Source organism: Bubalus bubalis, chromosome 16 (assembly GCF_019923935.1).
Source record: "Bubalus bubalis isolate 160015118507 breed Murrah chromosome 16, NDDB_SH_1, whole genome shotgun sequence".
NCBI classification, from domain to species: Eukaryota; Metazoa; Chordata; class Mammalia; order Artiodactyla; family Bovidae; genus Bubalus; species Bubalus bubalis.
Window position 1 is genome coordinate 38,731,072 of NC_059172.1, and position 23,579 is coordinate 38,754,650.

Sequence of the window (23,579 nt, forward strand, 5' to 3'; positions counted from 1 at the left end):
TGCAGTGATTTTGGAGTCCAAAAAAATAAAATCTGACACTGTTTCCACAGCTGTTTAAAAAAAAAAATCACAGTCATAACCAACTCTTTGCAACCCTTTGGACTGTAGCCTGCCAGGCTCCTCTGTCCATGGGATTTTCCAGGAAAGAATACTAGATTAAGTTTCCATTTCCTTCTCCAGGGGAGCTTCCTGACCCAGGGATCGAACCAGCCTCTCCCAAGTCTCCTGCTTTGCAGGCAGATTCTGTACTTGACGGCTTCCCTGATAGCTCACTTGGTAAAGAATCTGCTTGTGATGCAGGAGACCCTGGTTCTATTCCTGGGTCAAGAAGATCCGCTAGAGAAGGGATAGGCTACCCACTCCAGTATTCTTGGGCTTCCCTTGTGGCTCAGCTGGTAAAGAATCTGCCTGCAATGAGGCAGACCTGGGTTCAATCCCTAGGTTGGGAAGATCCCCTGAAGAAGGGAAAGGCTACCCACTCCAGTATTCTGGTCTGGAGAATTCCAAGGACTGTATAGTCTATGGGGTTGCAAAGAGTCGGACATTACTGAGTGACTTTCACTTTAACTTACTTTCACTTTCTTTACTCAACGAACCAGCAGTGAGAATTAAATGAGATAATGAATATAAAGTACCATGTTCAATGCCTCAGTAGGAACTGAATAAATGGTACCTGTATGATCATCCTCTGTTTATCAGGGAGTCCATTTTTTCAAGGATATTTTGAGATGTAGATTTTTCAGGGTGGTTGTGGGGGGAATAAATAACAGAAGTGGATTTCTTCAGGGATGGCCAGCCCATAGAGAAGATGGAGTTTCTTCACCTTTTTTTTTTTTTTTATCACAATAATTAATTTTATTTTTTTATTTAAAATTTTATTTTATTTTTAAACTTTACAAAATTGTATTAGTTTTGCCAAATATCAAAATGAGTCCGCCACAGGTATACATGTGTTCCCCATCCTGAACCCTCCTCCCTCCTCCCTCCCCATACCATCCCTCTGGGTCGTCCCAGTGCACTAGCCCCAAGAATCCAGTATCGTGCATTGAACCTGCCTGTCCGTCTAGACTGTAAAGACCTGCGGCTTTCCTTATTCCAAGGAAAAAGCCTCTGCAGTCTCTCCTCAGTCAGACCCTAGGATCTCTTTGACCTTCTTTCCTCGCAGAAAGGGTTACCCAATGTAAACATTTGTGCATACCCCAAACCTTTGCCAAAGAATTCCACAGTCAGGAACACCCTGGGCTTAAACTCTTCCAAAGAACCCTCAAGAGGAGGCTGTCACTGTCGGTCACTGGAAACATTATGCTGTCTCTAAACCTTTGCTCATTCTGGGGTGAGCTGGGCTAGGAATAAGTCAAAAGAGTCCAAGGAAGGAGGGCAGAGTCGCCAGCTCTGACCAGTTTAGCCCTTGATTCCAGACTTCTGCAGGAGCTGCACTCTGTGTCCTGGCTCCCCCATGAAGCAGATCAGTGCTATGAGCTGCTGGACCTGCGGCGGGCTCTAGCCAAGGAGAACCACAAGGCTCTGCGGCTGCTCTATCGCTGCCTGCGTCTCTGCACATCCATCCTTCATCTGGTAAGAGGCTCCCATTTACGGTGAGATTTTTCTCCAAGCTGAACATGCCAAGGTTTCAGCGATCTCTTGGCTTAAGCTTCCCAGTGTGTTCTGGACTCTGCAGTGGGCTCAGAGTCTTTGTCCTGTTTACCAACAGCAGCCTGTACTCTAGGTGGATGGATTAGTAACAAATAGGCAGAGGCTTAGAGTCAATCTTTTCCTAAAGGCTTGAGCGGAGTTGAGAAGGAACATAACAATGTCTGATTTTCAGTCATTTGTGCCAGGAGCAGTAGAGAATTTGAAAGTTGGGATCCTGATCTTATGTGTTTCTGGGCTTATCTTGGAAGCTCTCTTGAGCTTTTGATAGGTCACCGTGGCTGATAGAAGCATCCAGTCATGGAGCCCTTCCTTCTTGTGCCTACTTTACGTCTGCGGTGCATGCCCTCTGTGCGTGCGTGCTCAGTCTCTCAGTCGTGTCTGACCCTTTGCGACTCTTATGAACTGTAGCCCACCAGGCTCCTCTGTCCAGGGGATTTTCTAGGCAAGAATACTGAAGGAGGTTAACATTTCCTACTCCAGGGGATCTTCCTGACCCAGGGATTGAACCCACATCTCATGCATAACAGGCAGATTCTGTACTGCTGGGCCATTGGGGAAACCCTTCCTTATGTATGCACCCATATAATAACTACCAGCAGATCAAGATATATACTGTCTATAGAACCTCAGCAAGTTGCCTGGTACTTTCTCATCAGTGCCTCCACAAAGGTAACCACTGTTATGACCTCTGTCACCATAGATTAGTTTTGTCTGATTTGAAATTTCATTTACTCTTTTTTTGGTCTGGCTTTCTTTTTCACTTCACATTATGTTAGTGAGATTTATCCATAGTACCATAGGTGGTAGCAGTTCACTCTTTTGTATTGCTGTGTAGTCTTTTACTATACAAATGTGCCACAATTTCCGGAGAAGGCAATGGCAACCCAGTCCAGTACTCTTGCCTGGAAAATCGCATGGACAGAGAAGCCTGGTGGGCTGCAGTCCATGGCGTCACGACTGAGCGACTTCACTTTCACGTTTCACTTTCATGCATTGGAGAAGGAAATGGCAACCCACTCCAGTGTTCTTTCCTGGAGAATCCCAGGGACGGGGAATCCTGGTGGGCTGCTGCGGGGTCACACAGAGTCGGACACGACTGAAGCAATTTAGCAGCAGCCACAATTTATTTGTTAATTCTCCTGTTGATGGATATTTGTGTTAGTTCCAGTTTTTTACTATTGTGGATAATCTTATGAAGTTTGTATGTTTTTTGATAGACTTAAACCCTCATTTCTTTGGGGTGTATATTTCAGGAGTGGAATTGCTAGAATAAGGTTTAGGTATGTTTAACAGTGCCAAACAGGTTTCTAGAGTAGTTGTTCCAGTTTATATTCTCATCAGACTTCTAGTTGTCCTGTAAGCTCATCAGCACTTGAGAGTGTTGAGGTTTTTAATTTTAACCATATTGGTGAGTGTATGGTTTTAGTTTGTGTTTCTATGATCACCAGTGATGTTGAGCATCTTTTCAAATGTTTATTGGCCATTTTGGTACTCTTTTCTGTGACGTATTTAACTCTTGTTCAGTTTTGATTGGGTTGTCTATTAATTTGTAGGAGTTCTTTTATATATTCTGCATATAAGCCTGGTATCAAATATATAAATATTGTGGACATTTATCCCAGTCTGTGGTTTGCCTTTTTTAATGTTTTAATAGTGTCTTTTGATGAGCACAAGTTCTTATTTTCTTGAAGCTCATTTTATGATTATTTTTTGGTTAGTGTCCTTTGGGTTCTGGCTTAAGAAATCTTTGCCTATCCCTTTTCTCCTATATTTTCTTCTAGAAATTTTATTACCTTATCATTTACATTTAGTTGTATGATCTATTTCAAATTAATTTTTCTGTATGGTGTGAGGTAAGAGTCAAGTTTTATTGTTCTCATTTATGGAAAAGACTGTCCTTTCCCTACTAAATTACAGTGGTGTCTTTTTCTTACATCAGATGATTGTGTATGTGTGGGCCTGTTTCTGGACTCTCTTCTGCTCCATTAATCTATTTGTCTATTTTAATTATTGTAGCTTCATAATAAGTCTTAATATCTGGTATTGTAAGACCTATAGCTTTTTGTTATTCAAGATTTCCCTAGGTTTCTTAGTTCTTTTAATTTCTATATACATTTTCAGATCAGCTTGTTAATTTCCACAAAATACCTTACTGGAATTCTTTTTTTTATTCACGTGCTTTAAATCTATAGATCAATTTGGGGGAGAATTGATATCCTAACAATATTTAGTTTCCTAATCCATGACATAGATCTATTGATTTATTTTTATTTCTTTAATTACTTTTGACAAGATTTTGCAGGTTTCCTGTAGAGGTCTTGAATATATTTGTGTTCATTAGATTTATTGCTAGATACTAGACACTTTTTGTTGCTATTATAAATGGTATTTTAAAACATTGCTGTTTTGTGGTAGTTGCTATACCATATACAAAAATTAATTCATGGTGGGTAAAAGACAGTAAGTGCAAAAAGAAAATTTAAAAAGCTTTCAGAAGGTAACATGAGATAATATTTTCATCATCCCAGGGTTTCTTAAAACAGAAAAATTAAAAGCCATAAAAAACAACGTGTCTATATTAAAATTAACTTTTTAAAAATCACCATTGAAAAAATGAAAGGACAAGCAAATGCAACACTTGCCACTTCCTGTGCTGCTATGTGGAGTGGAATGGAACCAGTCCCTGTTGGCAGTCACCCCAAAGGTGGGGTGCAAGGGCAGTAAGGCAGAATCAGTGATCATCACAGCTGGCAACTGAACTGTTGCAGAACCAAGCTTATAATCTGTGCTGAATAAAAGCATACTGCTGTCCATTAAAATGTAGCATTATTGAATAACTCAGATAGATTAGAAACAAATAATGATGTTATATGTGAGTGTTTTAGATACTCATCAATTTTTAAGGAAGTTTCCATCAACTCCTAGTTTGTTAAGAGGTTTTTTTCATGAATGGGTGTTAAATTTTGTCCAGTGATTTTTTCTTCTTCTTCTTCTATTTAGATGATCATGTAATTTTTCTCCTTGAGTCTGTTAATATGGTGAATTGTCAGTGTTAGACCACCTTTGCATTACTGGTATAAACCCATTTCCTTCCTTCCTTCCTCCTTCCCTCCTTCAGTAGTTGAGGTGTGGGCTTAACTGTTCCTTGGCATGTGAGATCTTACTTCCTTGACCAGGGCTCGAACCTGCGTCCCTGAATTGTAAGGCAGATTGTTAATCACTGGACCTCCAGGGAAGTCCCCTAACCAGCACTCCTGATTCCTTGTTTCCTGTTTTTTTTTTTTTCATAGCTCTCATAATTTTTTCATACAATATAAATTTACTATTTATATGTTTATTGTGTATTATTTATTATGTTTATTGTATGTACTCCAACAAGATGGTAGGAATTTTTATCTGTTTCATTAACTAGTATGTTTCTATTACTTATTGTAGTGTATGATATACAGTTGGTGCTCAATGAATATTTGTTGACTGAATAAATGCCGAGTTTCTATCTGTATCTTTCTCCCAAGCAGAATAAAATCTTGGTATTCTTCTAATTTTCTTTTTCTCCTCTCCCTACCTTTCACCCTTCTCGTTATGCTTTTTTTGATATCTCCTGGAATTTTAGTCCTACATTCTTACAAACATTTTTGTTTTATAGCTTCTCATTTAGAATTAACAATATATTTCACAATTTTTTTTCTCATTGCAATTTCTTGTAAACCACTTTATCTTCTTGTATTCATTTTCTTCTGTCAGAAATATACTCCTTTTTTCCCCAGAGAGAATCTGTGGATGGTAAATTTTTAGAGTCTTTGTATATCTAAAAATGTCTTTATTCATCTTCAAACTTCAGTGATACTGTGGCTAGATATGGAATTCTAGGTTTCTAAAATCTTCTTAGAACTTTAAAGATATTGCCCCTAATGGTAAGGTTTTAAAAATGTATACTGATTATGTTCTGTTGTAGTTATTATTGTTGTTACTTTGTTTTTTTAATAAGAATCTCCATTTTCTCTCTATTTTTATTATTTATTTTTTTTGAAGTATAGTTGATTTACAATGTTTCTTTACCAACTGAGCTATCAGGAAGCCCCATTAGAAATCTCCTTAGAACTTTAAAGATAATGCCCCTCAGTTCAGTTCCGTCACTCAGTCGTGTCTGACTCTTTGAGATCCCATGGACTGCAGCACACCAGGCTTTCTTGTCCATCACCAATTCCGGGAGCTTACACAAACTTATGTCCATCAAGTCAGTGATGCCATCCAACCATCTCATCCTCTGTCGTCCCCTTCTCTTTCTGCCTTCAATCTTTCCCTGCATCAGGGTCTTTTCTAATGAGTCAGTTCTTCGTATCAGGTGGTCAAAGTATTAGAGTTTCAGTTTCAGCATCAGTCCTTCCAATAAATATTCAGGATTGATTTCCTTTAGGATTGACTGGTTTGATCTCCTTGCAGTCCAAAGGACTCTCAAGAGTCTTCTCCAACACCACAGTCCAAAAGTATCGATTCTTCGGTGCTCAGCTTTCTTTAATGGTCCAACTCTCACATCCATACATGACTACTGGAAAAACCATGGCTTTGACTACACAGGCTTTCATTGGCAAAGTAATGTCTCTGCTTTTTAATATTCTGTCTGGATTGATCATAGCTTTTCTTTCCAAAGAGCAAATGTCTTTTAATTTCATGGCTGTAAGTCACCATCTGCAGTGATTTTGGAGCCCCTAAAAATAAAGTCTGTCACTGTTTTCATTGTTTCCCCATCTATTTGCCATGAAGTCATTGAATCAGATGCCATGATCTTAGTTTTCTGAATGTTGATTTTTAAGCCAACTTTTCCACTCTCCTTTTACACTTTCATCAAGAGGCTCTTTAGTTCTTCTTCGCTTTCTGCCGTAAGGGTGGTGTCATATCTGAGGTTATTGATATTTCTGCATATCTGCATATCTCAGGTTATTGATATTTCTCCCAGAAATCTTGATTACAACTTGTGTTTCATCCAGCCTGGCATTTCACATGATGTACTCTGTGCATAAGTTAAATAATCAGGATGAAAATATGCAGCCTTGATGTACTTCTTTCCCGATTTGGAACCAGTCTGTTGTTCCATGTCCAGTCCTAACTATTGCTTTTTGACCTGCATACAGATTTCTCAGGAGGCAAGTAAGGTGGTCTGGTATTCCCATCTCTTGAAGAATTTTCCACAGTTTGTTGTGATCCACAGTCAAAGGCTTTGGCATAGTCAATAAAGCAGAAGTAGATTTTTTTCTGGAACTCTCTTGCTTTTTCGATGATACAACAGATGTTGGCAATTTGATCCCTGGTTCCTCTGCCTTTTCTAAAACCAGCTTGAACATCTGGATGTTCACGGTTCACATACTATTGAAGCCTGGCTTGGAGAATTTTGAGCATTACTTTACTAGCATGTGAGATGAGTGCAATTGTGTGGTAGTTTGAGCATTCTTTGGCATTGCCTTTCTTTGGGATTGGAATGAAAACTGACCTTTTCCAGTCCTGTGGCCACTGCTGAGTTTTCCAAATTTGCTGGCATATTGAGTGCAGCACTTTCACAGAATCATCTTTTAGGATTTGAAATAGCTCACCTGGAATTCCATCACCTCCACTAGCTTTGCGCATAGTGATGCTTCCTAAGGCCCACTTGACTTCATATTCCAGGATGTCTGGCTCTAGGTGAGTGATCACATCATCATGGTTATCTGGGTCATGAAGATCTTTTTTGTACAGTTCTTCTGTGTATTCTTGCCACCTCTTCTCAATATCTTCTGCTTGCATTAGGTCCATACATTTCAGTCCTTTATTGAGCCCATCTTTGCATGAAATATTCCTTTGGTATTTCTAATTTTTTTGAAGAGATCTCTAGTCCTTCCCATTCTATTGTTTTCTTCTATTTCTTTGCATTGATATAATGTCCCTAGTGGTAAGGTTTTAAATAGATTATACTCTATTGTAGTAATTATTGTTGTTGTTAGTGTTTTTTTTAGAATCTCCATTTTCTCTCTATTTTATTATTTATTTAATTTTTATTGACATATAGTTGATTCACAATGTTGTGCCAATCTCTGCTGTACAGCATAGTGACTCTATTTTACACATGCATACACACATATATATACATTTTTAAAAAATATTATTTTCCATTATAATTTATCCCAGGATATTGACTATAGTTGCCTGTGCTATACAGTAGGACCTTGTTGTTCATGGTTTTATCCTTGGTGTCACCCGGTAAGTCCTCTTACAATGTGAGATGATATCTTCTTTTTACAAACATTTATAATGGAACTAACCATGCCAGACTCTGTGTTAAGCAGTTGGGGTTAAGTTTGACAGAATCAAATAAGGAGTAAATTCCTTGGAGAATTTACAGTGTGGTGGATGAGTCACACGAATTGATAATGGTGCACTGGACTAAGGATTATGGTATAGGAACCACTGGATGTTGAGGGCATTGCTAGAGCATGGAAGAGGACACCTCGCCAAATATCCAGGGCAAGTTTGTATATGACATGCCTAGCTTAGGTTTCAACTGCCTTGTGTCTGGGTCTCAGAAGACTAGGATCTGAGCTCAGGGTGAGCAGAATTCAATTCATAGCTACCTCATAGTTCTCACCACAAGCTCTGCTGATCATCAAAAAGGATAGGAGAGCAGCAGGGACAAAAGGGTCCATCTGGCCAAACATACCTTCCTGGTGTCTCCCCTCTGTTCCTCATCAGGACAGGCCAGAGAGGTGGCAACTATCAGCACTCTTGTAGGCTGAGGAACTTCCCCGCTGTGAGATGAACCCACAAAGAGGCTCCCAGGCTTTTATCCCACATTTCCCATCCCCCACTAGAAAGTCTATGTCAGTAGCCAGAGAGAGCTTCTGCTCTCACAGAAGGCTATGTTATGCTGGTGAGCATGCCATATCACACAGGCCTAGTGACTGGACACCATAACCTGGAATAATTACTGAACCTTATTTGTTGAATATCTTTTTTTTTCTTTGTCTAATCTATGCATGGCAAATCTCTCTATTTACACACGCACAAACTTTCTATTTGAGTTCCTCCCCGGGGGCATTGGAGGAGACCCTGGTTTGATTCCTGAGTTGGGAAGATCCACTTGAGAAGGGATAAGTTACCCACTCCAGTATTCTTGGGCTTCCCTGGTGGCTCAGATGGTAAAGAATCCACCTGCAATGCAGAAGACCTGGGTTCGATCCCTGGTTTGGGAAGAACCCCTGGAGAAGGGAACAGCTACCCACTCTGGCTTAGAGAATTGCAAAACTGAGCAACTCTCACTTCACTGGAAGCATTTGGCAGACAGGCCTGGCCTATCAAATCAACTCATTGTAGCCTCCTATATGTTCTCCATTTCACATCTTCTCTGGTCACTTAAAGATTTCCAGGGCCAATCTCTACTAAGAAGCAGCCCTCCATCTGCATATCTAGGGTCGAGGTTTTAGACTCTAAGACCCAAGAGCTTTGCAACAGACCAGTGGGTGGCCAGTTTGGTCTCCATCTCCCTTTCTCCAGTGAACTTTCCACTCTCCTGACAGATCCACGAGGATACATACCACATGCAACAGGGCCTGCAGAAGCGGCTGAAAAACTGCAAGAGGATCAGGACAGACCAGACCTCCGTGTACCTTCAGAAGGTGCAGTGCGAGCAGCTGGAGCAGAGGCTGAAGCAGGCGGAGGCCTGGTTGCTGCAGATGGGACAGCTGGCCCGCTTGGTAGACTATATGATCTGCCAGAACCTCGTGTCCATCATAGAGGAGGAGATAACCTCTTTTGTGGCCAACATCCTGCAAGTGAGGTGGTGGATAGCATGGGGGAAGGTGGGCAGGCAGTCAGGGGCCGACTGGTGGGGAGCAAGTACTGCCCTCTGGCCCCACAACCTCTCCTGACCTTTCTTTACAGGCCCCAAGGCAGAAACCCTTACTCTCAGCACAGCTGGTCTTTGACAGTCGTGGTCAGCTGTCTCATGAGCCCTGTATTGAAAATATGATCCAGATTTTAACTGTGGGCCTAAGGTCAACAAAGGCCTCTGCCCTGAAGGTATTATGGCTTGGGCAGGGGGCTGGCTGGAGGAATTCCCTACAGGGAATACCCTGTTCCTATCATCTAGAATCAGAAGCCCTCAGCCTGGTCTGAACCCTCATTGTTTGCTCTTTCTGCCCCTTCTTTGTACCTTGGCATGAAGGTAATGCAGTCTACAGACCTGAAGGCCTTCTGGGAGTCCCTGTATATTGAAGGTATTTAAGGAGCCCTAGGCAGTGGGGAGGAAGGGTGGAAGGAGGGAGAAGGGCATGTGCAGTGTCCTCATGGCCATAGAGTCAGGCGCTGGACATGGATGGAGCAGCTCTAACCTGGGTCTGAACATGTGTTGGGGGGTAGGAGGGTAGAGGCATGTTTTTGCTCCTCGTGCGTGTACCAATGGGATTTTGTGATGGGTGGGTGCTTTGTATGTGAGAGAAGAGAGTCAAAGATAACTTCAAAGTTTTTGATTGGACAACCTGGAAGAATGGAGTTCCTGTTTACTGAAGTTGGAAGACTACATGAGGAACAATTTGGAGGGGACTGGGTGGAGATCAGAGCCCATTTGCGGCTGTTAAAAGTTTGAGGTGCAAGGTAGGCATCTAGGTAGAGATGTGGACTAGGCAGTTGTTTAAATGGGATTGGGATTCAGGGAGAGATCTGAGTTAGACACAAATTCCAGAGAAAATAGATGGTATTTAAAACCACGAAACTGGGTTAGTTCTAGAAAGTGAGTCCTGATGGGGAAGGGAAGAGATCTGAGGATGGGCCCTTGCTCGGAGGGGGCACCGTGGTGTTTACGTGTTTGCTGTATGAATCTAATTTATGAACATTTTGATGCCTCTTCTCCCTTTTTGTGCAAATCTTAAATACCGAAGTTGGCAATTAACCAGTTTCTAAGAATTAAGGAGTGTCTGACTCTTTGTGACCCCGTGGACTGTAGCCCACCAGGTTCCTCCGTCCATGAGATTCTCCAGGCAAGAATACTGGAGTGGGTTGCCATTTCCTTCTCCAGGGGATCTTCCCGACCCAGGGATCGAATCTAGGTCTCCCGCATTGCAGGCAGACGCTTTAACCTCTGAGCCACCAGGGAAGCCCAAGAATTAAGGCTAAGGCTGGGTTCAAGGATATTCCTTAAGACAGGTGCTGAGGACTGGCTTGCTCAGCTTCCTTCCGCACCTCCTCCTCTGTTCTGCATTTCTGAGACTGCGTTTCTCAGACCTCCTCGAGGCTGGGAGTCATAGGTTATTTAGAGCTATATGTGACTTCAGTTCAGAATTGAGGTAAGTAGGGGAGAGAGGCAGGACGCATGCCATCTGTTCTGCTGGTGGGGCTCGTAATCATTTATGATCATGTGTTTATGTAGCTGGTGGTATGGCAATGACATCCCAATTTTCCAGGCAGCACAAATACCTGGACACTTGGTCTAGAGTGGTTTTGTTTTTCAGTTCTTGCAGTCATTCACAACTCATGTAATTTTATAAAAGAATTGGTTATACTGGGCTTATACTGAGCTACTTATACTGGGCTTCCCTGGATTGGGTAGATCCCCTAGAGAAGGGAATGGCTACTCAATCCACTATTCTTGCCTGGAGAATCCATGGACAAAGGTGCCTGGCAGGCTACAGTCAATGGGGTTGCAAAGAGTTGGACACAACTGAGTGACTAATGCTTTTACTGCATATGCTAGCTAGAGTAAATTTTGCTGTCTGCGTCTAAACCCCAACAGATTCCCTGACACTATGCTTATGATATAGATGTATGTGTAAACTCACTCATGAACAGAGAATGTGTAAGGTGTGTAATGTGTGTGTCCCCACTCAGGGTAGAGGGAGAGGTTGTATATGGTCCCTGGAGGGCACTCATGGACAATCATGGTATGTCCCCCACTAGACGAAGATGAAGAAGACTACTCAGACTCAGACTTCATGATGCCCAAGTTCCAGGGTCAGCCCAGCGATGCTGTGGACGTCTTCTGTGGCCCGAATATAGGATTGGTGTGGCCCTGGAAGTCTCGCACAGTTACTGAAGCCCTGGAGGTCCATGGGCGCCGGCTTCGGGGCCAGTACTTACCCCTTGATTATAAGCAGCTGCAAGAGGACCTGGACAACAGCTCCCAAATCCAGCAGGCACTGGCTGTCCAACAGGCCCTGCTGGAGGTGAGGACAGAGGTTTAAGGAATGGGATGGTGGCCACCAGTTCCTGTCACAGCCGCCCACCTCTGCCCTAAACCCCTCGTCTGCCTCTAGGACATGCTGCAGGAGGTGCAGGAATTCTGCAGGGATTATCACTGGATGACAGGCATTTATGAGTTCCTGCAAGCCTGGGGGTGTCAAAAGCTGGAGTCTATGAGAGGTTATCCTATCAAGAACTACGTGATGCTGGTGACCCGCCTGAACGCTTGGCAGGCCCAAGTCTCCAGGATACCCATGGAGTTGATCACAAGAGGCAGGCTGCTGCTGCTGAGCTGCCGCGACATACGGGCGGAGATCGGTGAGTGCTGCTTAGCCTCCGTTCTTGGCTTTTTAAAATTTTATTTATTTATATATTTGTGGCTGCACTGGGCCTTTGTTGCTGCATGCCACGGCCTTTCTCTGCTTGCAGCGAATGGGGACTACTCTCGCGTTACGGTGGCCCTCGAGTAGGGGCTTCTCGCTGCGGTGGTTTCTCTTGTTGTGGAGCACAGGTTCTAGCCATGCGGCCTTCAGTAGTTGCAGCATGCGTGTGTGCTCAGTTGCTAAGTCATATCTGACTCTTTGCAACCCTTATGAACTGTATTCTGCCATCCTCCTCTGTCCACAGGGTTTCCCAGGCGAGCATACTGGAGTGGGTTGCCATTTCCTCCTCCAGGGGATCTTCCTGAGCCAGGGATCGAACCTGCATCTCCTGTCTCCTGGGTTGTCAGGAGGCTTAACCACTGAGCAACCTGCAAAGCCTGGTAGTTGCGTCCTCACTAGTTGTGGCACGTGGGTACAGTTGCCCCATGGCATGTGGAGTCCAGGGATGGAGCCTGTGTCCCCTGCACTGGCTGGCGGTTTCCTAACCACTGCACCACCAGCGAAGTCCTATCCTCCCTTCTCTCCTTCGCCTTCTGTACCTTATCCACACGGCCCTTTGGGCCTTCAGCATCCCCCAGAGACCTTTGGTGCAGGAACTAGTAGAGCCTCGCAAAGCCCCAGGTCCCATCCTTCCCTTTGCCAGCTGTCCGCTACAGGGGACGGCCTCTCCATCTGTTTTGGCCCAGCTCATCCCCCACACTTCTCAGGAAAGGTGTCTCTGTCACCTGACATTTTCTGTTCTTATGGTGTGGAAGGAGTCAGACCAAATGTGACTGAGGAAAATCTTTGCTTGCTCCTCAGGCTAGGAGAATTCAGTTTCTTTATTGAGACTCTCAGGAATCAAGGGTGCCCTCTCTCCACATGTAGCAGTCAAAATCGACACCACGATTTGTATGTATAAAAAGTTACTCTCTTGAACTGATCTTGGCTTGTGCTGTAGCCTTAAATTCTGCTGATGGTGAAAGAACAGACAGTTGGCCCTCCATATCTGTATGTTCTATGTCTGTGGGTATAATTCCAGAAAGTCTCAAAAAAGCAAAACTTGAACCGACAACTGTTTATATAGCATTTACACTGTATTTACAACTATTTACATAGCATTTACATCGTTTTAGGTGTTATAAGTAAACTAGAGATGATTTAAGGCGCTTCGCACGTGGCGCTAGTGGTAAAGAATCTGCCTACCAATGCAGAAGACATAAGAGACGCAGGCTCAATCCCTGGGTTGGGAAGATCTCCTGGGGGAGGGCATGACAACCCAATCCAGTATGGTTGTCTGGAGAGTCCCGTGGACAGAGGAGCCCGATGGGCTACAGTCCATGGGGTCACACAGAGTCGGACATGACTGAAGTGACTTAGCACACAGCACAGAGATGATTTAAAGTACACAGGGGGCATGTATAGGTTATAAGCAAATACTATGCCATTTTATAAGGGAACTGAGCATGTGTGGAGTTTGGTATCCTCAGAAGTCCTAGAACCAATTCCCCTCAGGACAACTGTATTCCAATTGAAAGTGAACACATTTTTTTTTTCCCATTTAAAGTAGGACTTTTGGTCTAATTCAGTCTATTTGGGGGTAATTGGTCAATTCAAAATTCATACTATGGTTCAAGGTTGTTCTGTTTCTCAAGTGTCCTCAGTTCACTTTCCTCCCCAGGGTGGCACCTGGCATTGGAGGGGGCTTCAGGTCCGTGTGCTCTTCTTGGCTGGCTTCTGTTGACTTCCCTGAGGTCTCTGCCCTCCTTCTGACCTTGCTGCTTCTGCTGCAGCTGCATCCTGAGCTGGAGTAGCTGGCCGGTGTTCTCTTGGCTGGTAGGAACCCAGAGGGTCTGCCCTTGCTGACCTGGCTCTGCATTGGCTCCTGTTGACACCACATGTCCTTGGCGTTTTAGTGAACCCTTCATCCAGTCTTTGTCCTAGGCTGGCCACCCCCATAGCTTCTGCTGAAGGGCCCCTCGCCCCTCAACCCAGGAACACCATCCGGGCCTGCTGGCTATCAACTCTCCACTGTCTCCTGTGTCCACTGCCGTCTGGGAGCTGTGGGGTCTTGGGAACATTAACTTTGATCCTCTTTCTCACGCCCTGGTTTCTGCTCTGCTGTGACTGTCTCATGTCACATGAGTATAAGGGCACCCTGCAAGTCATCTCCCCAGAGTGACTACATGGAAAGTGGAGCTCAGGCCCACTTGCTATCTATTTGCCCCTCAGCCCATCTCAGTTTCCCACTTCAGGTGTCTACCTACCCACATGAGCCCAAGGCCCAGTTGTTGGTCTCCCTGGATCTCTGAGAAGTCTGGTTTAAGACGTAGCCTCGTTCCTCTTTTCTCTTCTTCCCTTCCTGTGGGAAGCGCGTCTCACACTACTGTTTGCTGGCTAAGTGCCTCCACCCAGGAGATGGCTGTGGAGAGACACAGAGCACAGTAGATTGGGAAGCTGGTTCCTCCAGGAAATTGAGAGGTTCTATTTTGTGACCTAACACCCCCAGATCGCAATGTCTGCTTCCTGCAGAGACTAGGTACTTTCAGACCCATGCCCTCTAGGCCTGCTTGGTATATGAAGGTGGGAGGCCTTGGAGCTGGGCCTCGAAGTGCTTGCTTGCCTAGCTCTCCCTGCCTTTGCCCCTCCACAGATGAAAGCACAGGCTTCCTTAGGTATCTCCTAGGTGACAGAACTCCCTACTCCTATTCCCACCCTCCCTCCTAAATGTACAGAGGGTTCAGGCTGGCCAGGCAGAAGCAGGAGGGCCTGTGATTGGCCTGCTTTCTTTCTGACCCTGGTTGCAGTGGGCTTTGCTCCACTCTTGCTCAGGAAGCCGGTGTTCTTTCTAATTTTTTGACTTCTTTGTCTTTAATCCAAGGTCAACTGACCTCTTTAAGAGGAACAGATGGAAAGAGAAAAGCACTGGGTTCAGAACTGTGGCTCTGTTTTTACTGGTTTGCATGACTTCATATCACTGAGCTTCAGTTTCTTTATTTGTAACATGGACATAATAATGTAGCCACTCACTGGGTTATGGGAAGAAGGATTAAATGAGATACTATTTGTAATATTCCTAGCATTGAGTATGGCATGAAGCAAATGCTTTTTTTTTTTTTTTCATTTCACCTTGTTCTCTTCTGTTCACTTTCATCCTTCTTTCATCCTTCTAGTCTTATGTATTTATCCTGCAACTTTGCTCCTCTTTTATCTGGGCTCCCTTTAATAGAGAATGATAATGAGTTGGCCTCAACAGAAACTTGAGTTCGTACTTTTCTCACCCATCTCCCTAACTCCACCACATCCAACCTGTCACCAAATCCTTTCCATTCTTCTGCCTCCTAAGTATCTCTCAAATGTCTTTTCCCATCCATCTCCAACTTGCAACCCCGAGGAATCCTGGTACTTTATCAGTCTACTGCTCCTTCTTACCACATGGTGTCACTGTTGAGCTCTTGGTCTTCACCAACCTGGTGCTGCTGCTCAGAAAGCAGCACCACTGCAATGGTCCAGCTACTGTCAGAGGCCAGTGGGACAGTTTGGAAAAGGATAAGTTCACATCTTTGTGTTCTGCTCAACCTTGAGTACCCCTTGGAGGTTCCCTCATCTTGGTTTTCTCAGTTTCAGCTCTTGGTGCCAATTCCTATTGGTTACTTTCTTCAAAACCCCATCAGATCCATTCCTTGTATGTCCTAATTATATGCCCCGGAACTCACTGTCCTACTTTCCAGTTGCAGAGACGCTCATGAAAGATGAGTCAATTTACTTTTAACCCCTCAAAGCATAAGACATAACAAGATGGAGCCAGGCTGCCAGCGTTTGAATCCTTGCTCTACCATATGACCCATCATATTGGTATTATTCCTGTCCTTGGTGACAGTGAAGTTGTTCATATTGCCAAAGCCAGCTAGAGCAGATGCAGTAAGACTCCTCAGACAGAAACTGTTTATCTGGTGGGCATTCTGCTTATCATGGACATGGCGTTCCCTTGCCTTTGCACATGCTTTCATCCACTGGGTGTGCCCCTGGGAGCCTTAACCACTTAGTGCAGTCTGCTCCAGTGCCCCCTGCCCTGAGGACGCCTTCCTCAGTCTCTGCAGGCTTCCTTCCTCTTCACTGAGCCAGGTTGAGGGCTGGCTGAAGAGCATTTATTGCACTGATATGTGATTGTCCATTTATATGTTTGTCTCTACTGCCATATTGTGAGCCTCTCTGGGTGAGAACCTTTCTGTCTCACTCATCACCCTTGTCTGCTGGTGCCCAGCACGGGCCCCAGTGAACTGCAGCTAATGACACCAGGCAGGGGTCCAGTATGTGTTCAGTGACTGAGGGAACCAGTTCATGCTCTGGCTTCCCCTTCAACCTGCTCTCACTCCAGCCTCTCCTGGATGCTCCCTGGGCACTGCAGCCCCTCACGCCTCACTCTCTCCTGTCTTCAGAATCCAAGCTGGTAAACATCAGGAAGGACATTCTTGAACAGGTACAGAACGAATGCCAGAGCCGCAGTCAGCAGCTGATAACAGAGCTCACAGGTTTCATGAAGGCCTTCCAAACCATCAGCTCAGACATCCACTCCATCGCATGGTGCTCCCAGAAGGTGGGCGCTCCCAATCCTTCCTCCCCAGCTTATCCAGGGCCAACCCACTCACGTGCTAAGCACACTCCCTTCCGGTCTCTGCTGAGCTCCCAGTGGGGCTCGATGCCCTTAAACTGCATTCACCGGTGTGACCTGCCCTGGCCAGTTCTCACCCTGTTCACATGGCCCTCAGTATCCTCATGATATGGAGAGGCCCTGATGTGATGAGAGAGAGACAGTCCTGCTTTCAGAGACAGAGTTCTGCTCTCTGTGTGCTTAAGTAGAGATCCATTGCCCTGTCCTCAGGGCAATGACTCAATGGGGGAGGGGCTGTGCTGTCTTCAGGGAGACCTTGGTCAGATGGGGATCTGATCCCGGGCTGCCCTGATCTCGGTGGGTTAAAAGGCAACTGCTGGGACCTGGAGCCTCTAGCAGGAGGGAGTGCCCCTCAGGATGGGTGCAGAGAGATGCACAGGGCTGTGAGGGTGCTGGTCTCATGCTGTCATCCCTGTAGCTGAATGAGGCCAACGAGCGGTACGCTGAGCTGGAGGAGCAAATGGAATACACGCGGTCACTCTATGAGCTCATCCGCAACCACTTTGGCCTCTTCAGTGCTGAGAATGAGGCACTGGACATCTCGGTGAGAAGGCATCTCCTCTGCCCCTCCCGCTGCTCCTCCCCACCACCACCAGCTCTGCTTGACCACCCTCTGCCTGCCCCTCAGCTTATGGACACGTGGGAGTCATTCCAGTATGAGAAAAGCCAGGCCTCAGAGTTCCTGCTCAGCAAGCGGCATGCCATCGTGCCTAAGCTGCAGCAGCTGATGGCCACGGCACTGGCGGAGCTGGAAGGTGTGATTGAGAAGGCCCTGTCTGGTCCGTTCATGGACCCTGCTCAAGAGCAGAGGAACACCGAGCGCCAGCTCATCTCCCTGGAGCGTCAGTACCAGAGCACAGTCAGCAGCCTCTGTGACCTGCACCATGCCTACACCACCTTCACTGGTACCCAGGGCCCTGCCCCCTCCGCCACCACCACTCTTGGGTGGCGTGATCCTGGGTGGTGTGATCCTGGCTTGTGTCCTGGGTGATCCTAAGCAAGTCTTAGGAATCACATATCTTCATTTTAGTCTCTCTCATATGCAAAGATCGCAGGACAAAATCTAAATCCATTGGGTATGTCAAGTGTTGTGCTTAGGGTGGGGATAAACGTTGTGCTTAGATGGGAGCTCATGGTCTGGAGGAGAAAGCAAATAGGTGAGTGTTCCATCAGAATGTGATGGGATCGGAGGGCTAAAAGCCTGTGCAGAGAAATGTAAACGTGTTCTTGTCGTAGTCCTTAGCAGTTGTGTAGCCCTGTTCAACTCAGGCCTACAGCCGGCAGCAGGTCCCAGATAAAAACGGGTGTGGATGCTCCATGGCCACTGCTTCCAGCCAGTGTGGTGGAGAGAGGCGGCTGCTGAGGGCTTCCCTGGCCCCGAGGAGGAAAGCCGGATCGAACTCTTGGTCTTGGCCCTTCTGTGCAGTGTGCGGCTAGGCTGCTTCCCTTCTGCACCGGAAGGACTTTGTGGGCTGCAGGTTCTTTTCTCAGGTGCGGTCACTTCTGTCGCTCACTTGTATCCCTTGCAAGGGCATATTGCTTCTGAGTTGACTCTTAGCCAGCTGCCAACCGCTACCATCTCTGACTGTGAGGTCCCCAATCCCAGGGAGGAGATGCTTTGGGACCATCCTAAAACAAGGGGCTTCCTTTGGTCAAGTATTGGGGGACCCTCATCCCATACTCTAGCTGATTTAGACCACAGACCTTGGCCTTTCCTGCTAGTGGTTGGGATGTTTGTGGAAAAGTAGAGTAGGGGACTCTGGCCTTGTGGGGTTTTACCCGGAAAACTGCACAGCATTGATTTTATTTCCTTTTTCCACCCCTGTCTCTTCACCAAACTCCCAGTTTTTATTATTAATACAACAATCTAGGATCTTAGATCTAGACCATTAATGCTACTGTTTGTTTTCTGTTCTGTGTCTTTTATTTTACTTGCTATCTTTGACATTTGCTTTGTTCTGTAACCATGTTAACAACTATTTTTACATCTAAGGTTGCATGGTTTTGTTTACCCACTTTCAGTTTTAAAAAATACCACATCTTTTTAGTTTTTTTCACCTCTTCCTTGGATGGCTGCAGTAACTCTTTGAGTAATTGTTTTTTTTTCTAAGAAGGGAGCTGGAGGTGTTAGAATTTCTAAGCTGTTTATGACTAAGAATGACTGTATAATGTCCTTATATCACAGCTTGGCTAAATATTGGATTCTGAAGTCAAAAAATTGGCTCCTCTGTCCTTGGGATTAAGAGGAGTCAAGAATGTCAGGGAGGGTGGATAGCAGTTCTTAATGGGGGGGCACTGCCTAGGTCTCATTCAGAAACTGACGTTTGATCAAGGACTCCAATGTGGTAAGGGAGTGAGCCATATAGTTCTCTAGAGGAGAGTGTTCCAGAAAGAATGAGCTGCCAGCCAAAGGCCCTCATCAAGAGGGAGCAGGGCTGATGTATCTGAGCAATAGAGAAGGGTGGTGTGGCCGAAGTGGCATAAGAGAGACAGACTCTAATCAATAGAAGAGGACACCTTCCCTTCATCCCTATCACGTTTTCCTAGAGTTTCTTTCCCTGGACTAACTCTCCCTTGGTTCATTGTACTGAACAGTTTTGGATACTGCGCCCCCACCCCCCAACCTCATCCCCTGCACTTTCAGGACCCTCCCTTCTGTCATAATGGGATCTTGACTGATCATGCCCCCACCTGACCCCCGGGCCTATCCCACAGGGGACGAGAGTCCTGTGCCCTTGCCAGTCTGTGGGACCCGCCCCATCGTGCAGCAGCAGCACATCTGGCACCTGTACCGAGTCATCTCTGAAAACATCAGTGAATGGAAGTGCATGGCTTTTGCCAAGGTGCTGACGCCCTCCTTGGAGCCCCTGCCCGGGTGTGAAGCATTTCTGGGGCTGGGGGTGGGAGGGTCTCCAGCTGCCGGTGTGCCTCTCCCCCCACAGTTCAATCTGGCTCTGGCCCAGGAGAAGACAGACGGCTGGCTGACAGAGGCGGCCCGGATAAGTGCGACCCTGGGGCTGCACAGCCCAGTGCTGCAGCGCTGCATGCACATGCTGGAGGAGTTCCGCAGCCTCCTTCCCCTGCTGAACAAGCTGGGCAGCCTCCAGGTGCAGAACCTCAACTGCCAAGCACTCCTGCGAGGTGGGTTTGGATAGAGTCAGAGGGCTGGGGGAGGGAAGGACATAGGGGTAGAACAATGGGACAACTCACTTCTCTATGGCTCTTTTGGAGAAGCATCTTTCCTCCCTGGGCTGCCCTGACCTTTCCCCATGGACCACAGCCTCCTTCCCCTCACTGAGACAAGCATGTTTAGCCTCCCACTCTACCACGTGGATCCTCTCTGCTGCCCAGGGCTGGACTTAGGCTGGAGTCTTAGTTCTGGACTCTGAATTGTGCTCTGGACCTTGGGTTCTGGGCCCCTGCCTCTATGTCATGCTTTGAGATGTGCTGTCTGGGCTGGGCTAGGTTGGGCTCTGCCAAAGACCGAGTATTGCTCTGACTTGCTGTCCCTCCACCTCCAGCCTTAGGGCTAAGCAGTCTCTACAGCACAGAGCTCCTAACAGTGGGCCAGCTGCTCTCTTGTCCGCTGCTGGAGTTTACAGATCGAATCAATCAGGTGGGCCCTCCCCAACAACCCCCACCGAGGAGGGGTAGCTCAAGCCCAAGGCCTGTTTGCTAAGCTCTAAAAGAGCCAGTTAAGACCCAGCAGCCCCTTGAGACAAGGAGGACAGCAGATATTGGTCTGTGGGGAGGGGGTTGAGATTGCTAGCCTCCTGGGGAGTATGGGGATCTGATGGGTGGTTCCAGACTCTGTGACTGAGAGTATGTCCCTCCTCTACAGGGGAAGTAAGTGGGTGGCAGCCTCTAAGTGGTGGGCACACAGCATGGCAGATGTCTCCCAATACTTACCCTGTTCCCAAAGAGCATGAGTTGATTGATGTATTGTCTGCTCGACCAGAGCTTTGCAAAAGAGTGAGTTTCAGGGCAGCAGCCCTAGGTCACAGTGTGATGCTGGTGGCTTGCCTTTGAAGCCAATGACCCCGCTCTCCCTCTCCGAGACCCGCACTCTGCTGAGCCCTGGACCTCGAGTCCAAGCTCCAGGGCTATCCCCTGAGCCATACCCCCGTCCCGGCTCCTAAGTCCTGGCTCTTCCAGATCTGGAGGACTGAAAACATACGGACTCATGCCCACGAGGCGCTCCTGAGGCTGCGGCGGGCCTGGGAAGCACGCCAGCTGCGACTGCTCAACTTCATCCTGCATGTGCCCTACGAGTCCCCAGTCTCTGAGCGCTCCAAGAGGCAAGCAACCCGCAGCCCTCAGTGGCAGGTAGTGGGCAAGGACAGCGGCACCTTCATCCTCTCAGGTGAGGAGGCCCTCCTAGGGCCCAGTGACAGCCAGACAGGGTGAGGGGCATATTCATCCACCAAGTTCTGCCGGATCTGTCTTCTCTAGCCAGGGCCCCTGCCCTCCTGGATAGCCTGAGCCATCCATCTTTTCTGAGACAGTATCTTCCATGCAGCTCCCACACAGTCTTAATCTTCCTGGGAGCCCCTCACTCCCTCTCTCCTGCCCAATGTCTGGCCTCTTCAGCAAAGGTCTCCCCTTTATGGTCACATCTCCACAGTGTTCAATGCTCTGTCCTCTAGGCTGCACCAGCTCATTCATTCCTTTGTCCTTCCCTCGTCAAACTCACCTGCCTCTTCTGAGCCAAATTCAGGAGACTCTTGAGATTATCAGACCAAAGTCCTGTCTCCTGTGAACTCCCAGACAGGGACAAAAGAACAGAGATGGGTGTGCGATGGAGCAGTGAAAAAGTAGAAGTGAAAGTTGCTCAGTCGTGTCTGACTCTCTGCGACCCCATGGAGTGTACAGTCCATGGAATTCTCCAGGCCAGAATTCTGGAGTGGGTAGCTGGTCCCTTCTCCAGGGGATCTTCCCAACCCAGGGATTGAACCCAGGTCTTCTGGTTGGCAGGCAGATTCTTTACCACTGAGCCATCAGAAAGAGGAGCAACTTGAAATGAGCAGGAGACTGAGAGAAGTCTTCCGTTTCCTTAGGATAAGGCCTCACGCTGACTTCTGAAGGAGTACAAGTTTACCAAACATGCAAGGGCAGAAGGGCTTGCTGGACAGAGGGCGCAGTGTATGTCCAGGCACCAAAAATGAAATAGTTAGGGAACTGCCAGTAAAGGAGAAATCCTCTTATCTGGTCTAATTAAAGCCAGCCAGCGGATTAAAAAAGTTAGTTAAATAGGGCAATCAGTCATAAAATATGCATACATGGCTTAAGATTTTTATTTTAGCTTAAATCATATAATGTACATTTATTTACTAACCTTTTAACCTGAGGACAAGAGCTCTTCTTTGATTTGCAGTCAACTGATAGAGGTTCGGCACGCCTTTGTAGTATTAATACATTGTCTGCTATTTCCACTTTCCATTTCTGAAAGTTGAGAAGTGACACGAGGACACTTATGAAGCTGAGTCCAGAATTTTTCTAGAGTTTTATTATAATTTCACAGTTTAAAAAAATTGACTTGTCCATACCTAATTTGGGCTTCCCAGGTGGTGCTAGTGGTAAAAAAAAGTCCACCTGCAGTGTAGGAGATGCAAAGAGACGTGGGTTCAGTCCTTGAGTTGGGCAGATCTCCTAGAGAAGGGCATGGCAACCCACTCCAGTATTCTTACCTGGAGAATCCCTTGGACAGAGGAGCCTGGCAGGCTACAGTCCATAGGGTAGCAAAGAGCCGGACAAGACTAAAGCAACAGCATGGATACCTAATTTAATATCATGCCTTTATTTTTTAATAGTTTACCTTTACTTCTGAAGGCTTCCATAGTTTTTATAGAACCAGCAACTCTTTCCCCACCTGTATTTCAGTGATTAACATAATACTAAATTCTGTAATTAAAATATAACTTACATAATAAACAGAACTCACATAAACAGTTTTGCAAACACACTCTGACTGTTGGTGAGCATATGGTTCAACTAGTGGAGGAAAAAATGTTTATATCTTCCAGAGAATAGTTTGAGATCTGTGCGTTTCAGCGTGTTTTGGGTATCAGTCGCCTGCACCCTTGCCCCATCTGACTGCTAGCTCAGCTCAGCTCAAGTCCACTCTTCCTTAGATTACAGCAGACTGCAGGACTCTATCCATGAAAGCCTTCAGGTGTTGTTCAAGATCCTGGCCATCCAAAAGTCAGGAGACTTAAACAGAATTGCTCTGGAGTGGGTGACCATCATGCATGGCTTGAGTGAGTGCAGGCCTCTAGCTGGGCTCATAGGTGGGACCTGATGGGAGATGACGGGGAGAGAGGTGCGGGTTGGGGAAGACAGAGTGGGCACCACCTTCAGAGCCATTTCTTGGGCTAAAGTGACCAGGTCTTTATTCACGTTGCAGGTTTTCTCTCCTTCGTACAAGGTCCTGGGGTCCTACTAAGCAGCTTTTTTTGGGGGTAGGGCACCCCAAGAGGGCAGGAGGAGGCTGGTCCCTCTTGCAGAAGCTAGAACCCTAGTCTCCCTCCATTGTTCCCCTGACTGCCCTCACAGGTGCCCTGCTGCAGGCGTGGGTGACTTTCCAGCAGAAGTGGATCTTCCTAAATAAAGTTCTGTATGAGATGCAGATCCAGTTTCCGAGTCCTGAGCTGGTAGGGAAGTGGGTGTGGCAGGGTGGACCAGTGCTGCTGAGC

The 23,579-nt window shown here is 46.4% G+C and overlaps 1 protein-coding gene across 1 annotated transcript in view; it reads left to right on the forward strand.

The window, feature by feature from the left end:
* Positions 1–23,579, forward strand: part of DNHD1 (dynein heavy chain domain 1) — a 62,295-nt gene that overhangs the window by 11,945 nt on the left and 26,771 nt on the right. Inside the window, exons 6-19 of the mRNA XM_044929024.2 lie at positions 1,419–1,575; positions 9,198–9,452; positions 9,562–9,699; positions 9,845–9,896; positions 11,572–11,837; positions 11,928–12,171; positions 16,655–16,812; positions 17,306–17,792; positions 19,603–19,730; positions 19,830–20,028; positions 20,409–20,503; positions 21,043–21,250; positions 23,019–23,144; positions 23,440–23,537. Of these exons, the coding sequence (XP_044784959.2) occupies positions 1,419–1,575; positions 9,198–9,452; positions 9,562–9,699; positions 9,845–9,896; positions 11,572–11,837; positions 11,928–12,171; positions 16,655–16,812; positions 17,306–17,792; positions 19,603–19,730; positions 19,830–20,028; positions 20,409–20,503; positions 21,043–21,250; positions 23,019–23,144; positions 23,440–23,537 (2,611 nt within the window). The remainder of the gene's footprint in view (positions 1–1,418; positions 1,576–9,197; positions 9,453–9,561; positions 9,700–9,844; positions 9,897–11,571; positions 11,838–11,927; positions 12,172–16,654; positions 16,813–17,305; positions 17,793–19,602; positions 19,731–19,829; positions 20,029–20,408; positions 20,504–21,042; positions 21,251–23,018; positions 23,145–23,439; positions 23,538–23,579) is intronic.